Here is a 16564-nt window from a genome sequence, read left to right as displayed (position 1 = left end):
GGCCAAGGCATGTGTTTGCAGATTTGTCTGCTTGTTCATGCGATAATGAACTGTACCTTCCTAAAGGCCCAATCAACTGCACTGGCGCTAGATTGACATGACAGTATGTCCATGAAGGTGACATGTAGGATCAACACCATAACTGTCATCTGTCACTCGATAACAACACACCTTCAGGATATGTATATGTAGACGATTATACCATCTCGAGGGTTTGACAAAGAAACATAGCCTGAGCAACTCGTCTAGAAAAAAGAGACTCAGGGTAGTCTGAAATTGGCCATATGACTCGGAAAAGGGTGGCCTTATTTCACATATTACAGTGACCTATCTCCGTATAATACGAGGGAACGGACATGCATAATATCCCGTATGATACGGGCCAGCGGACCATGGGCCCATGATAAAAATATCCTCGACTATGACGGATGGGCCGGGAGGCAAATTATTCCCGATGGAGGCGGGTGGGCCCATGCAGGGAATATATAGAGTAGATGAGTGGGCCGATGTATATGAATATTAGGTAGACGGGTGGGCCGAGGTAGTTGGATATTATGCAGATGGGTGTATTAAGGTAGATGTGTATGAGATAGATGGGTAGGTACTTGTTATCACATTCACGGGTGGGCCCAGACACATATTAAATTAGACGGGTGGGCTGAGGGTATTATAAAATATTGTATTAGACGGGTAGGCCCAGACGCATATTAATTAGACGGGTGGGCCGAGGGTGTTGTATGGGATGTTGTATTAGATGGGTGGGCCGAGGGTGGTATAAAATATAGATGGGTGGGCCCATGTGTATCATAATTGTAGACATGATGGAGCTGAGGTAGTTGTACATCAACCAAATCAGAGGAGGTAATAAATCAAAGTTACCGAGTTCCCGGAGCAGCAGGTGATCTCCTGACATGGCCTTTGATGGTGCACAGGTTGTCTTGCAGAATTTGGAATCCGGGGTGCAAAGCTTGTGTTGCCCTACGAGACACCAAGTTCCGACCACCCAAATTTGGGTCAACCGTACCGACTTCTGAGTTCCAGGACCCGGGAGTCGACAAATGAATATCTGATAACCAGCACACTTCCAATCAGGTAGTATTTCATTGAGCAATGGATCATCCAAGGGGTCCCTTATCGGACTCGGTAGTCAATATAGGCAAATGATAATGAAAACATGAAAGTTGTTATTATGCTATTTTTCAAACCCGAGACCCTGAAACCCATTGTTCAACATGTCCATTTTTCACTCACTGCACAAATCACCGAGTTTCGAGTGCTGAAACCCAAAACTCAAAACCCGGTGTGCAACACATCGATTGTTCATTTACATTACACAGATCATCGAGTTCCGAGTGTTGAGCGCCGAAACCCGAAAATATGTATGGAACATGTCCATTTCTTACTCATTGCACATATCACCGAGTTTCGAGTGCTGAAACCCGAAACTCGAAACCCAGTGTGCATCATGTCCATTGTTCAATTATATTACACAAGTCATCGAGTTCCGAGTTCCGAGGGACGAAATCCAAACCCCGGACCCCGAAAATATGTGCGCAACATGTCCATTTTTCACTCACTGCACAAATCACTGAGTTTCGAGTGCCAAAGCATGAAACTTGAAACCCAGTGTGCAACATGTTGATTTTTCATTTATATCACACAAATAACCAAGTGCCAAGTGCCAAGTGCCGAAACCCGAAGCCCGAGACCCGAAAATATGTATGCAACATTTCCATTTTTCACTTGTTGCACAAATCACTGAGTTTCAAGTGCCGAAACCCGAAACTCAAAACCGGGTGTGCAATATGTTCATTGTTCATTTACATTACACAGATCATCGAGTTCCGAGTGCCGAGTGCCGAAACCCGAAGCCCGAGACCCGAAAATATGTACACAACATGTCCATTTTTCACTCACTGCACAAATCACCGAGTTTCGAGTGCCAAAGCGTGAAACTTGAAACCCAGTGTGCAACATGTTGATTTTTCATTTATATCACACAAATAACCAAGTGCCAAGTGCCAAGTGCCGAAACCCGAAGCCCGAGACCCGAAAATATGTATGCAACATTTCCATTTTTCACTTGTTGCACAAATCACTGAGTTTCAAGTGCTGAAACCCAAAACTCGAAACCTGGTGTGCAACATGTTCATTGTTCATTTACATTACACAGATCATCGAGTTCCGAGTGCCGAGGGCCGAAACCCGAAGCCTGAAACCCAAAATCATGTACACAACATGTCCATTTTTCACTCATTGCACAAATCACCAAGTGTCGAGTGTCGAAACCTGAAACCCGGTACTTCAAATGGACACGAATTGTATTTGTATGTATTATCCATTGGTGTAGGGTTCAAATAACTTGGGAATTGTATTTGTCAGCACTCGGTACTCGAGACTCAGTAGTCAATATAGGCAAATGATAATGAAAAATGACAGTTGTAGTCCACGTCAAGGTGAGTGTCTTGGTAGTCTTTCCTTGTCATTCGGCAAAACATCAGCAATAATGAAAAAATGAAAGTTGTTATTATGCTTAACTTCCTTACCGAAGGTTGTAGTCCAAGTCCAGGTGAGTGTAGTGATAGTCTTTTCTTGTCAATTGGTTATCTTGTTACTCATTACGCAGTACTCGGTACATGGTAATTGGTACTCAGTATTTGGTTTTGATACTCGGTACCCGGGAATCAGTAGTCAGCTTAATGAAGGTTGTAGTCCGAGTCTAGGTGAGTTTATTTGTAGTCTTTTCTCGTCCATTGGTTACCATGTGACCGAGATATAAGCTAAAGAAATCCGAAACATCAATAATGACAAATGAAATACATGTGTGCAGTAAGTGAGTCTAAAGATAAAAGAATGAATATTAATAGCGAGACTTGCACATTATGTCGAGATATCCAACATAACAAGCCTGTGATGTGATCAGAGACCTGGAATAACACCCATATACATCCATTATAATAGCTTAAAAGCTTAGAAAGATTCATGAAGGATTGATGTAATGATAGGCAAAATGACATATGTGTGGAGAGTGACAATAGACATCTTTTATACAAAGTCACATTTATATATGATTCAGGCCAAAAATATCATTACAAATATGTAGGATAGATCGTAAACTACCCAAGGAACCCATACTGCCTACTGCCCTGAGGGTAGGGGGTGGGTAGAAGGGATATAGTGAAAATATGAGTTGACCCAGCATTAAAGTCCTACCACTGCTCAACTAACCATTTTCGATGCTTTGGGTCTTTGAAGTTTCCCACACTCAATTTCTTACCCATTTCACTTCCTCAGTACTCAATTCTTGGTTGATTTGTCTGTAAATTTATGTCTATGATACTTAAGATATTTGAAATGTACCCCAGGTTTCTGATTATGAAGATTCAATGTTTTGAAGGCATGGGCCCCTTATCAGGCGAAATGGCAAGTATACACACTAGCTCACAAACTCCAGCCTATTGTGAGCTGATCTTGGTCATAAGAAGCAAGAATATAAGCTATGCTCATTATATATTAAAAGGTTGGATCATGGATGCAAGGGCAAGATACTGAAAATCGTGAAAAAATATCACAAGTGCAATTGTCTATGCTTTGTTCCTGGAAAAGGATCCTGTGTGTCCTGGGCTGGTTATATGATATATCTACTCCGAATATGCTCAGGAATAGACTCCCTACAGTCCTTGAGGTCCAGTCCTACAGGGAAAAAACCCCAGCAGGTGAACCACCAGAAGAGGGGGAGGTACACTATACAATAAAGGATTACCCTATGGTCCTGAGCTCCTGATACATTGTTTCTATTGTTGAATAGATGATTGAGATACTATTCACCTAGAAATGAACACATAGGAACATATTTTGTATTTTTATGTATATATGCAATATCCATTCAAGCACCAAGTCTCAACTACCGATTACCAAGTCCCGACATTTGATAGTTGATAGTCAGTATTCGAGCTCCGAGTGCCAATATTGCCTACCAATATCTCAGTCAAATGATAACCAAACCAAGACCCAAGTTCCAAACCTGACTACTGAATACCAAGTATCAGTACTCGGGACTCGGGACTATTGGCTGGAGTACCCAACTATTGATTCACAGGTACCGAGAATTAGAACCAAGTACTGAGTACCTGACTACTGATTCTCGGGTACCAAGTATCAGAACCGAGTACCGAGTACCCCACTACTGATTCTCGGGTATCAAGTATCAGAACCAAATACCAAGTACTGATTCCCTTGTACCGAGTACCGAGTAACGAGATAACCAATTGACAAGAAAAAACTACCAATACACTCACCTTGGCTCGGACTACAACTTTTGTTCAGGAACTTAAACATAATAATAACTTTCATTTTTCATTATTGCCGATGTTTCAGATTTCTTTAGCTTATATCTCGGTTAAATGATAACTGATGGACAAGAAAAGACTACCAATACACTCCCCTAGACTCGGACTACAACCTTCGGTAAGGAAGTTAAGCGTAATAACAACTTTCATTTTTCATTACCATTTGCCTATATTGACTACCGACCAGTGGCTGAGTGCCGAAGCTTGAAACTTGAAATCGGTGGAAAATGAAATCTCGCAACAATGTACACATGAACATGTTTCATTTCCATAAACAATTCCCCGAGTGTCATGTACCGAGCCCCGAAACCCAAAGCCTGAAGCCCGGACTGTGTTGTCAGGTTAGTACAAGACACTCGGTGAATTGTCAAAGGAAATGAAACATTTTCATGTGTACATTGTCACGAGATTTTGTTTTCCACTGATTTCAAGTTCCAAGCTTCAGCACTCAGCATCCGGCACTCGGAACTCGGAACTCGGCGCTCGGAACTCAGAACTCAGTGAAATGTCTAAGGAAATAGAAATTTCACAATTCCCTGAGTTAGTACAAGACACTCAGTGAATTGTCAAAGGAAATAAAACATTTTCATGTGTACATTGTTGCAAGATTTCGTTTTCCACTGATTTCAAGTTTTGAGCTTCGGCACTCGGCACTCGGAGCTCGGAACTCGGCGCTCGGAACTCGGAATTCGGCGCCCGGACCTCGGAACTCAGTGAAATGTCCAAGGAAATAGAAATTTCACAATTCCCCGAGTGTCGTGTACCGAGTCCTGAAGCCTGAAGCTGGGACTGTGTTGTCAGGTTAGTACAAGACACTCGGTGAATTGTCAAAGGAAATAAAACATCTTCATGTGTACATTGTTGCGAGATTTCATTTTCCACTGATTTCAAGTTTCAAGCTTCGGCACTAATTTGGAACTCGGGACTCGATTTTTGAGATGAAAGACATTTTTCAAACATGTTTGAATCAACCTTTCATATATCCATAAACATTTTACCAACTCCCGAACCCCGAAATTGTGGACTGCCGGGTCTCGGGGGTTGGGGGTCGGTGCTCGGGACTTGGGAAATTTGGGGAGATCAATAAAATTTGATCTACAATAAATTTGATTTACAAACAAATTGATTTACAAACTTTTGAAAGATATGTCGTCTCACATATCGAGTCCTGAGTTCCGGGACCCCCGAACCCCGAACCCCGAGACCCGGCAGTCCACAATTTCGGGGTTCGGGGGTGATCTACAATAAATTTGATTTACAAACAAATTGATTTACAAACTTTTGAAAGATATCTGTGTTGTCTCACATATTGAGTCCCGAGTTCCGGGACCCCCGAACCCCGAAATTGTGGACTGCCGGGTCTCGGGGGTCGGGGGTCGGCGCTCGGGACTTGGGAAATTTGGGGAGATCAATAAAATTTGATCTACAATAAATTTGATTTACAAACAAATTGATTTACAAACTTTTGAAAGATATCTGTGTTGTCTCACATATTGAGTCCCGAGTTCCGGGACCCCCGAACCCCAAAACCCGAGACCCGGCAGTCCACAATTTCGGGGTTTGGGGGTGGTAAAATGTCTATGGATATACAAAAGGTTGATTCAAACATGTTTGAAAGATGTCTTACCCGGAACTCGGGACTCGATTTTTGAGATGAAAGACATCTTTCAAACATGTTTGAATCAACCTTTCATATATCCATAAACATTTTACCAACCCCCGAACCCTGAAATTGTGGACTGCCGGGTCCCGGGGTTCGGGGTTCGGGGGTCCCGGAACTCGGAACTCGGTATGTGAGACAACAAAAATATATTTCAAACACGGGTAAGTCAATGTGTTTGTCAATCAACTTGATTGTAAATTATATTTTATTGATCTCCCCAAATTTCCCAAGTTCCGAGCTCCGGGACCCCTGAACCCCGAAACCCGACACCCGGCAGTCCACAATTTCGGGGTTCGGGAGTTGGTAAAATGTGTATGGATAGATGAAAGGTTAATTTAAACATTTTTGAAAGATATCCCATATGAAATGTCAAGTCCCAAGTTTCGATTTCCGGGTTTCTGGAGTGCCGAGTCCCGAAGCCCGAAGTCCCGAAACCCGGAGTCCCGAAACCCGGAGTTCAAAACTCGGGACTTAATATTTCATATGGGACATCTTTCAAAAATGTTTAAATCAACCTTTCATCTATCCATACACATTTTACCAACTCCCGAACCCCGAAATTGTGGACTGCCAGGTTTCGGGGTTCGGGGGTCCCGGAGCTCGGAACTCAGAACTTGGGAAATTTGGGGAGATCAATAAAATATAATTTACAATCAAGTTGATTGACAAACACATTGACTTACCCGTGTTTGAAATATATTTTTGTTGTCTCACATACTGAGTTCCAAGTTCCGGGACCCCCGAACCCCGAAACCCGAGACCCGGCAGTCCACAATTTCGGGGTTCGGGGGTTGGTAAATCTCGGTTTGGGGTTTTGCACTGAAAATTTGACATTTATACATATCTAGGCTCACCCATATATGTACCCATCTATGTACAATTCCCCCACATCAGCCCACCCATCTATGTATTATCCCCCACGTCGGCCCACCCGTCTATGTAATACATCCTATGTTGGCCCACCCGTCTATATAATTATACCCCACCTCGGCCCACCTGTCTATGTAATAAATATTTTATCACACCCTCGGCCCACCCGTCTATTTGATATCCCTTTCGTCGGCCCACCCGTATATGTAATACTTTTTATGTCGGCCCACCTGTATATGTAATACACCCCGCGTCAGCCCACCCATCTATGTAATATTCCCCTACCTCGGCCCACCCATATATGTAATACACCCCCATCGGCCCGCCCGTCTATATAACAATATTTGCCTTACATCTCTCTTCAGCCCAGCTGTCTATAATATCCTACTCTACATATTACCCTGATGGGCCCACCCATCTCCATGAATGATCATATTCCCCCGGCCCATCCGTCAACATCAAGGATATATATATCATTGGCATACATGGGCCCACCCGTCTCCATCGGAAATAATATGTGTCCCGGCCCATCTGTCATCATCGAGAATATACACAACATGGGCCCATAATCCGCTGGCCCGTCTCATACGGGATATTATGTAGGTCGGGTGGCCCGTATAATACGGAATTTGTCACTGAAGGGGCTCGCAAGGGACTGCAGCTCGAAAGCCTAAGGCAGGTGCACAAGCCAATGGTCAAGAAAACGCGAGTTCAAAGCAGCCTCAGGATCTACCTATACCAAAGCAGTCGCGGAGGAGAAAGTCATTCAATTTTCAAACTTATAAATTTCATTCGCTTGGGGATTACGTGGCCTCAATCCGTCAATTTGGGACGACAGATTCTTATAGCACCGAACCAGTAAGTCGTAGCCTGTCGTTCATAGTTTTTTGACTCGATTTCTATCAGGGAGAACTAGAGCATCGAACACCGAAAAGCCGATATCGTCGTACTGATCGAAAGGCTTTTGTCCGTCAGCTCACTCAGATCGAGCGTCGTCAAGCGCGTTTACGCCGCGTCAAACAATGGCAGCAGCAACAACAACAACAAGCCCCTCATGAAGATATCAACGAAACAGCAAGCGATCCCAAACTACACTATCACATCGGCCAAAGTGAGAAGATTTACGACGACTTTGGCTACTACCTTCGCACCCATGCGAAAGATCCCGCAATAAAGGTAATCAACTCTTGATTTTATTATCGTTCTTCTGAGATGTTGAGTAGGACTTTCTGCCTCGGTTGAAAAACCACATTCTGGACCGTCTGGAGCCTGGGGAGTCATCAGCTCGTCTCGACCAAGAACGTAACTCAATTCTCTTCAAACGCAACCGAATATATCATCACATGATCGCAAGATTCAATTATACGACGTATGATGTTCGTAGGGCCCAGGATGCCATCAATCCAAGGACGCCTCATTGCAATATTATGCTGCTTAAGCATCCTGGTGATTCCAATGATGATGACCATGATGCTAACTACCGTTACGCCAAGGTACTCGGCATACATCACGTCAACGTTGTTCGAGCAGGGAATGTGTACGAATCTCGGCGATTGGAATTTCTATTTGTTCGATGGTACAAATCCGTGCAAAGTTACGCTTGGGAGACATGCACCTTGGGTCGTGTTCGCTTCATGCCTATTACAGATTCTAATGCATTTGGCTTTGTCGACCCAGAGGTTGTTCTTCGGGCCTGCCACATGATACCGGCTTTCTCTCTGGGCCAGCGCAATCCTAGCGAATGTGGAATGTCCGCCCTCGCGGGTGATAAACATGATTGGCGCGAGTACTACGTAAACAGGTGAGCATCTCTTCCATTTTGGTTCAACGCTGATCATACAACTACAATTGGATTAGCTTTGTCGACCGAGACACTGTCATGCGATTTCATTACGGACTTGGAGTGGGACACGTGTACTCTCATGAGGCACAGATCATAGAACCCCCTGGTTTGGCGCAACGGGCGCCTCACTTTATCCCTCAAACGACAACACAGGCAGAACTTTCGGACACGGAAGAAAGTCTCATCACTTGCTGGCAAGCTCCTTGCGACGACGATGAAGATGAAGAGGATCACATTGGCATTGAGGAGTTGGATGTGTTTGAGCAGGAACGAAATGGAAGTATGGAATCACTCATCGAGGCACTAGACGAAATGTTCGCTACTGACCACGCGCTCGATTACGAAAATTAGTGTTACATACAGCGTATACCCCATCTGACGATACACGGCGCATCATCGATCTATGACAATTATCGTCAATTTATGGCCGGTTCATGGCAGGCGAATTACCTCAATTTACTAATTACTGTTGGCGTTGTACTCATTCTCAACGGATAATATAGTCATTCCCGGCGCAACAATTCAGTCTTTCCTGCCGAATGCATCTGGTGGACGATCTGTTGGGCAATCTGTCGGACGATTTAACGAATAATTTATTCAGGCCGGCAGTTCACTCTATCTATTCATTCGTTTCTGGCGTGTTATTCTGGCTGGCCACCGCTGAATTATGGTTAATCGGTTAGCATGTCTAGCCTATCGACTTCGTATTTATGCCCAGGGCATCGTTTGCCATTCATTGCAACTCTTTCCTGTCCCCTTCGATGGCCATGCAAGGTAAGTCAACACCAATCCCACCTCAGCCATAACTCAATCATAGTAAACAGTCCCCCTTTGGCTGTACTTTCCTCAGAAGAAACAAGCTTTACAAGTCATCCAACTCCCTATATGTCATGACTCTGTTGTGTTTATCATCGCTGACGCTTTTCCTCTAGACTGAAAATGTGTGCTATCATCTATGAAGTAATGTGTCAACCTAACTTGTGGTTTCAGCACCCCCTGGACGGGTTTAATGGACGCTATGTACTCGTTGGGTACTTAGCTCACAACCACTGCCATATTTCTCCCCTCTACGTGAGTAATCATACTCACTTGTTTCGTCTCATCATGTTGGTTTACAGGCCTCAGAGTGTGAGATGGTACCGGCCATCTCCTCGGGGTTCAGCAATGTAGACTTACCTATAGTTGGAATCCTCGCTATCCCTCAGGGTTCAGGGGAAACAGGTTTCCATACTGTGTATGAAAGACAGGTAAGAAATTTATGATATCAAAGATTTCATCTCTGAGATGATGAGCGCAGCTCGGTGACGGTGATTTTCTTCGAGTGGTCGTAACCGGGTTCTGTCGGCCAGACGCATCAGGGTGCCCCAGTCAGGTGTGGCTCGTAAGTGTCGCTTTTAGTGCTGCACCATGTGCTGATTTTACCTCATGCTCAGCTTGACGCGTTGACCCACATCCAATTCCACGAGGCTCCATTTCCGTATGGTTTTCCTCCCCCAGCCCCGCTTGCCACAATCGAGGTAGCACCTATCTCGCATGCGTTGCAGGTCTTTGCCCCTCCTATGACAGATCAAGAGATGGTGTCGTTGATACCGTCTATTACGCCAAGTCTTGTTGGTGACATCGATTACGATTACTCCTGCTACACCGATAACTCACTGATGCAATTTGAAACAACTCATATTGAAGACTTCGGCCCAATCAATACATTTCCCCCTGTCGTCAATCCAACAATTGTGTTTCATCAGGACCTTGTCTGGCGAAGTGAAGGTACTCTGATCGATAACTTGTACCGCAAGGCTATCACCCGTGCATTGAACGGATCGCCCTGGAAACGGCTGTTATTCGTCACGAAGAATATATACATTGGCAGCTACTGGGTTGGGTTACAAAATCCATTCGATTTTCTTGAAAAACTACCATCGGCCTTAGCAAACGACAGACGCCTACTCTCCAACTTTTTTGTGATGGCAATAGAAATGAACCATACGTCATTGCAAGAACTTCATGAGCAACCACGTGAGCGCCTTCCTTAGTTGCTATGAATCACTGTCTAACAGCTCAATCAGTGATGGTAGAAACTAAGACTGGTGTTCAAGCCATTGGATGGGATGTCCTTCGCTTGATGGTATGGTCTCGTGCCTCACCTTCACTCGCTTCTAAGTATTGCAAGCAGTTCGCCAAGTACATCGAGTCCCGGAATACAGAAATGCGCAAGATCATTCGAGGGTGCATTCTCTCTAACACAGGATTTTCAGGCACCGGGAAAGATGATCAAGATGCCAAGGTTGCATATTTCTTCCAGCTTTTATCCTCAGATGATTGAGACGAGGTACGAAATTGTAAATCCCACAAGTTCACTTCATGGCTTATCGATATTTGATATTAAGGTGCAGCAAGGTATTTTAGAAATCGTAAGGCTACAAATGTTTAGCGAACTACTCTGGGTATCCACGTTCCAACATATCAGCGGCTTGGCTGAGGGCAACCGCCAAGGGAGACTTGCAGACCTGTTCCCCGAAGAAGTCCAAGGTCGGGATGACCTATTGGGTCCGGGTCTAGTTGCGACTTTGCTCACTGTGGTGGGTTCGGCTTCATCGTCGCTGATGTATAAATAACAAAATTGTCGTCGTTCCAGATATACCACACGTTTCATATCTGGCTCCCAGATAAAACTCCAGGCTGCAAACTGTCTGCCATGTATCGGATCATTTTGGCGTCATTGGGAAAACTATATGCCAACGAATACCAGTTCCCTCAATTCCATGAAATAATGAGGAAGCTGCCTTTCATCACGTCAGTGTTTTGTGTATGATCGAAGTGTATCATGATTCATGCTTATCTATGTTCAGAGTGGCGAATGTCCTGCCTATCAACCCCAAAGTATTGGAGCCGAAAATGTCTGTGAACGACAACCGGCTAAGAAATATGAGCGACATTTTACCCATCGTGATGCATACGATGGACTCCACTCACCCTGGCCTTCCCAATGCGGTTTTCAGCTCCCTACACTCGCAAAGAGCCATGCAAGAAGTCGATGCTTCATGCTTCTGAGGTAGATCTTGATGAAAGACATGATTCCTATCTTGAGGAGTGGCGACGTATAGGATAACTTCATTAACCATAGGAATAAGTATGAATTATGATGTGCACTTGCGAGCATCAAGAATGGTTACTACTGCGACAAGTCAGAAATGAGTTTTAGGGGCATAAGCTCCTGCAGAGCCAAATGGCCTTAACTCATGGAATTCTATTGGCGGAAAGAGGGATTGGGGAGCAGCAGCTCCTGCGAGGCCAGATGGCCTCAACCCTTTGAGTTAATATGGGCGGGAGCGAGGATAACCTGAGCTCAAAGGCCAAAAGACCTTCACCGCGCAAAGTTGAACACAAGTTTTTGGAGCATAAGCTCCAGCTCAAGGTCAAATGACCTCAACCTGCGAACGACAGCTTCAACGTAGAAATCGTGGAACGACTGAGAACATAATTTTGAAAGTCCGCAGATTGTTTGTTCCTGTTTGTTGTGATATGCCAATGTCAATTACCCATTACTGCCGGCACAATCGCATCACTACTACTTTTGGCGATATTACGGCAAGTTCAATTCTCCGCGCGTCATTCGCTCACCAACAATAGACTTCGTTAGATGACTCGGGTAATACAATCGACTACAATCGGACCAGTTCCCACGAAGGGGAGAAAAGTTCTGGTAAGTTGTCATGATCAGCGGTATTGAAGTAAGTAGTCACCGGTGTCACCAATTAACAGAATCAAGTTGAGGCGTGGTTAGATTCGGTAAGCCCGTCAGGCGTGTCGCTGCCGAGGACTTACCCTGGCTATCCAGCGACCCGAACAATCGGTCGTAGCGGTGCCTAGGCCTGATCCGCCAACCCGCCGTCTCGCGACGATGATCAAAAATACAGTCCTCCGCGCCGTTAACAAGATGACATCAACGCTTCGCGTAAGTGCTCTGGTTTCATTCGAACATTACTTCGACAAGCATACTTCTAGGTATAAATGAGTCGACACACTCTGCATTATCATCACTGTACATTACTAGCAGAACACACTGACGCGTGCCGTCAACTTCCATTGTACATTATAATCATAACACAGTAGAGCTACATTCTCCCCCATTCACTGTATACAGCGATTTACTCTACATACTAGCTGTACGATACCTGCTTGGTAGTTGACCTCAGTATACTATATCAAAATACCCGATGATTGATCGAGCCTCAGGTCTCAGGGGTGTACCTATCTTGGGATCTTGTGAATTTTAAATTAAACGATAATCAAATAACGGCGCGAGATAACTTATGTAATCACGTCACTCCTTCCCTCCAGCCACCGTCACCACTGTACAGTTGCCTCCAGGCTGAAGCGCTGACTCCTTGAGGCCTTACTAGGCCTTACCTTTGGTACACCTAAAGTCTCCCACAGATAAGTGTAGCAAATCTAGCAGTAGCAGACGAGACAGTGTCGATAAGCGGGAGCCTAGACGGTCCAGAGAAGACTCGAGGAGGTCTAGCGACCATTCTCGAGACTGGGACAGAGACAAAGACAGGTGCGACGACCGTGAAAGAGACCGTGATAACGACAGAGAACATCGCCGTAGAGAAGACAATCAAAAAGATGAATATCGCGAACTCCACCTCGGAATCGCCGTTCACCTGCACTAACCAATGGACATTCTTATCAAGCTAAGGACTACTCAGACAAAGAAGAAGGCGAGTAAGTATCAACGCATTCAAGTGTATGAACACCCTTTCACATCACTTTTTTCTGTCAAGAATTTCTCCTACGCGTAGCGCCTGTGCAGCATCTCTGACACCATCCACACAAACTCCCTCAGAGGTCACTCATATTCAGAAGCCGGTACAACCTATTGCTTCTCCGCAACCTGATCCAGAACTTGATCTCGAGATCGATACAGCTGCTGCAGAGGCAGCCGCTCGAGCCGCTCGCCGCGCCAGGCGTCAAGCCCTTTTAGCCAAGGACTCCGGGTTAGCTAGTGCCAATAAGAGCGTCAGCCCCAGCCCTAGGCCTAGTAGTGCGGTCCAACCGCAACCTGTTGCACCTGTGTCCGATACACTTCAGCCCCACAGTGCTGTCGATACTTCCGCAAGTTCAGTAGCCGACACCTCTAAAGTGAGGCATGATTCAATGAGTAAGGTTCTCTCCAAAAAATATCTCGCGTGGATTAATATATTGTATCATGCAGGCAAACGAGATTCTGCATCTCCACAACCAGATGATAGTATCTTTGAACTTGCTAATGACGAGGACGATGAAGATGTTCGTGCGAAGATGCAAGATGGTGCACCAGATCAGATATCTGCTGCCGACTATGACCCCAGTCTAGATCGCCGAGAGGATGAACAAAGGCGAGTCCTCAAAGACGAACCCATGGATGTAGAAACTATTGAGGAAGAGGAGGAAGATGAAGAAGAGGACAATGTCGATGACATGTTCGCAGCAGCTATAACCGAGAAGAAGCGAAAGAAAGTCAAGAAAGTTGTTGTATGCCCTCACTATTTTGTCCGTCAACGATGTCTGACCTTGTATGCAGAAAAATGCAGCACCCGCCCTTATCACAACGACGTTAGACTCCGCCTCAGATCATGAGGATTATTACCAAGTTATCCTTGGTGAGCAACTTGATGGTGGTCGGTACCAGGTCTTCTCTTCTCTTGGAAAGGGAATGTTTGCCAATGTTGTCCGGGCACGCGTTCTTCAAGATGCAGAAACCGGCAAAGAGGTGGCTATCAAAATCATCAGGAGTCAGGAATCTATGTTCGTACATTTTTGCTATATGATAGTTCTGAGTATGCTAAAGCAACAACCAGGCATCGTGCTGATCTAAAGGAAGTGCAGATATTGAACAAGTTAAAACAGGCTGACCCAGAAGACAAGAAGCACATCGTCCGGCTAGAGAGAACTTTTGAACACCGCGGACACCTTTGTATTGTGTTTGAGTCCATGAGGTTGGAGGTTCTTTGATTTCAGTCTTGGGTGTTTGACAAAAGTTCCTTTAGCATGAACCTTCGAGATGTTGTGAAGCGCTTTGGAAAGGATGTCGGTCTGAACATCAAGGCCGTCAGAGCTTATGCACACCAACTTTTCCTTGCGTTAAGTCTTCTCAAGAAAGTCAACATTATGCATGCAGACATCAAGCCTGACAACTCATTGGTGAGATTCGATTTAGCTCTGGCACCTGTCGATTCACTAACGACAAATTCAAGTTAATGAACAGAAGACATTATTGAAGTAGTGGTCATGGTAGTCCTGGCCAAATTTCGAATGAGAACGATAGAAGATCACCGGAAGCGTGGGGGGCGCTCGATGGTGCGATTAGTTTCGACAATGATCAAATGCCCCAGTAAGTTTTTTTTTGTACAATGTATCACAACTGTTTAACTAGTTACTTTGCGGTATTTATTCTGGGCAGACTCAATGTGCTTCCAGTGCCGCGATCACCTGAGCATGACGTTTCAGCAGCTCAATCCGATGAACCATTGGCTACGCAGCAAACCCTAGTCAATTCATCCACCGACGTATGATCCAGACAGGCTCCAAGTGCTCGAGCTACTGCTGTGGTTGTTCAGGTGGCGTCGATGAGCTCACAGGCTATTTCAATTGCACAGCCCCTGCGGGCTGCGCGAAGGCCACCTTCACGTCGTGGGCGAGCCCAGCGAGAACAAAGCCCGCTGCCGAAGTGCGCACCTCTGGTACTGGCACCGGAAGTCAGTCACAGGTTAAACGTATATGGACGTCGAGCAAATCTCGTGGTAATCAACCTGCTGTGGCCGCTTCTGACGCACCATATCGCCACACTCGGGCAAGATCGCAGTCAGTTGACCTGCCTCCACAACCTGCACCGGCATCGAAGCGCCAGAGAGTAGTTTCGGTGAAGGGGAAAATGAAAGAACCGGAGCCAGATGAGGTTCTTGAAGAAGATGCCGAACGGAATGTAGTCGAAGGCGATGATTCTCAAGCTCACATCTACGAGGGTCTCGGGTTGGAAACTCAAGGATGAAGGATTTCAATTCGTCGCCCGGAGGCCGAGACATTCCAAGAGCAGCAGGATGTGGAGGACCACCTGAAGAAGGAAGGGAGTAGTCTCTTCACCGACGAAGAACAATCTGACGAGTCTTCTGATGAACAACAAGAATTCACAGCGGACTCTTCATCTGAAGATCCTTCCGACTCTGATGATGCAGCCACCCACAAGAATCCCCAGCGTAGTGGACAACGGCTCAATAGGATGGCAGCTTCTGGCTTTCGGAATACCTCAGTATCAGCCTCAAACAAGGCCTGGATGACCACAAGATCATCTGCAATTTGAGTCGCACGCCACGCGGCCTAAGGTACGTCCGCTTCAGCGAGGATCAATGCATTGCTTTGACGTTTTGAAGCCTTTCAATCAATGTGCGCGAGGCAGGATTCATTCTTCGGAGTTATCAGTTCTCATCAAGTGTATCATCGTCGAGTTTGACCATGACCCAACTTTGTATCCAGTCGGGAATGTTGTTGAGGTATACTAGCTTGGTCCAAATCAGGTGGTTGTCTTATGCTAATTTGTCGTTTCAGTGGCCTCGTGGTCCGACAATTCAGCAGCCTCTCCATGGGTTCCCCGTAAGGCGAACCAGAGGCTAGCGGACGACAGTGCGCCTCATAATATATCTCAAGCAGACACCAGATCAGTATAAAGTGACTGCAACCCCGGGTATGTCTTACCAGGCAGTACTACGAAGTGATGTAGGATGTGAAAGCAAATTGGTGTGACAAATATATTCATCTCAGCCAACCTGTATTTAACTCTGGTCCCAAGTGTGTTCAGGT

At 45.4% G+C, this 16564-nt stretch overlaps 2 protein-coding genes across 2 annotated transcripts; both read left to right on the top strand.

Moving 5' to 3' along the window:
- Window positions 1-9486: 9486 nt before the first annotated feature.
- Window positions 9487-11776, top strand: HD556DRAFT_1312312 (uncharacterized protein; the record flags this gene model as incomplete). Its single annotated transcript, XM_041300639.1, has 9 exons — window positions 9487-9499; window positions 9687-9796; window positions 9844-9972; window positions 10023-10106; window positions 10159-10741; window positions 10792-11009; window positions 11113-11304; window positions 11361-11518; window positions 11575-11776. 9 exons carry the CDS (start codon window positions 9487-9489, stop codon window positions 11774-11776), a joined length of 1689 nt encoding a protein of 562 aa, XP_041155317.1.
- A 1973-nt stretch (window positions 11777-13749) lies between these two features.
- Window positions 13750-14968, top strand: HD556DRAFT_1276782 (kinase-like domain-containing protein; the record flags this gene model as incomplete). Its single annotated transcript, XM_041299241.1, has 4 exons — window positions 13750-14242; window positions 14292-14515; window positions 14569-14706; window positions 14758-14968. The coding sequence occupies exons 1-4, from the start codon at window positions 13886-13888 to the stop codon at window positions 14966-14968; spliced, it is 930 nt and encodes a 309-aa protein (XP_041155316.1). The 5' UTR covers window positions 13750-13885.
- Window positions 14969-16564: the final 1596 nt, after the last annotated feature.

Source organism: Suillus plorans (genome assembly GCF_016647745.1).
Source record: "Suillus plorans strain S12 chromosome Unknown HD556scaffold_72, whole genome shotgun sequence".
In the NCBI taxonomy this organism is placed as follows: Eukaryota; Fungi; Basidiomycota; class Agaricomycetes; order Boletales; family Suillaceae; genus Suillus; species Suillus plorans.
Note: the sequence above shows the minus strand (reverse complement) of the source record. Positions and strands in the feature narration are given on the sequence as shown.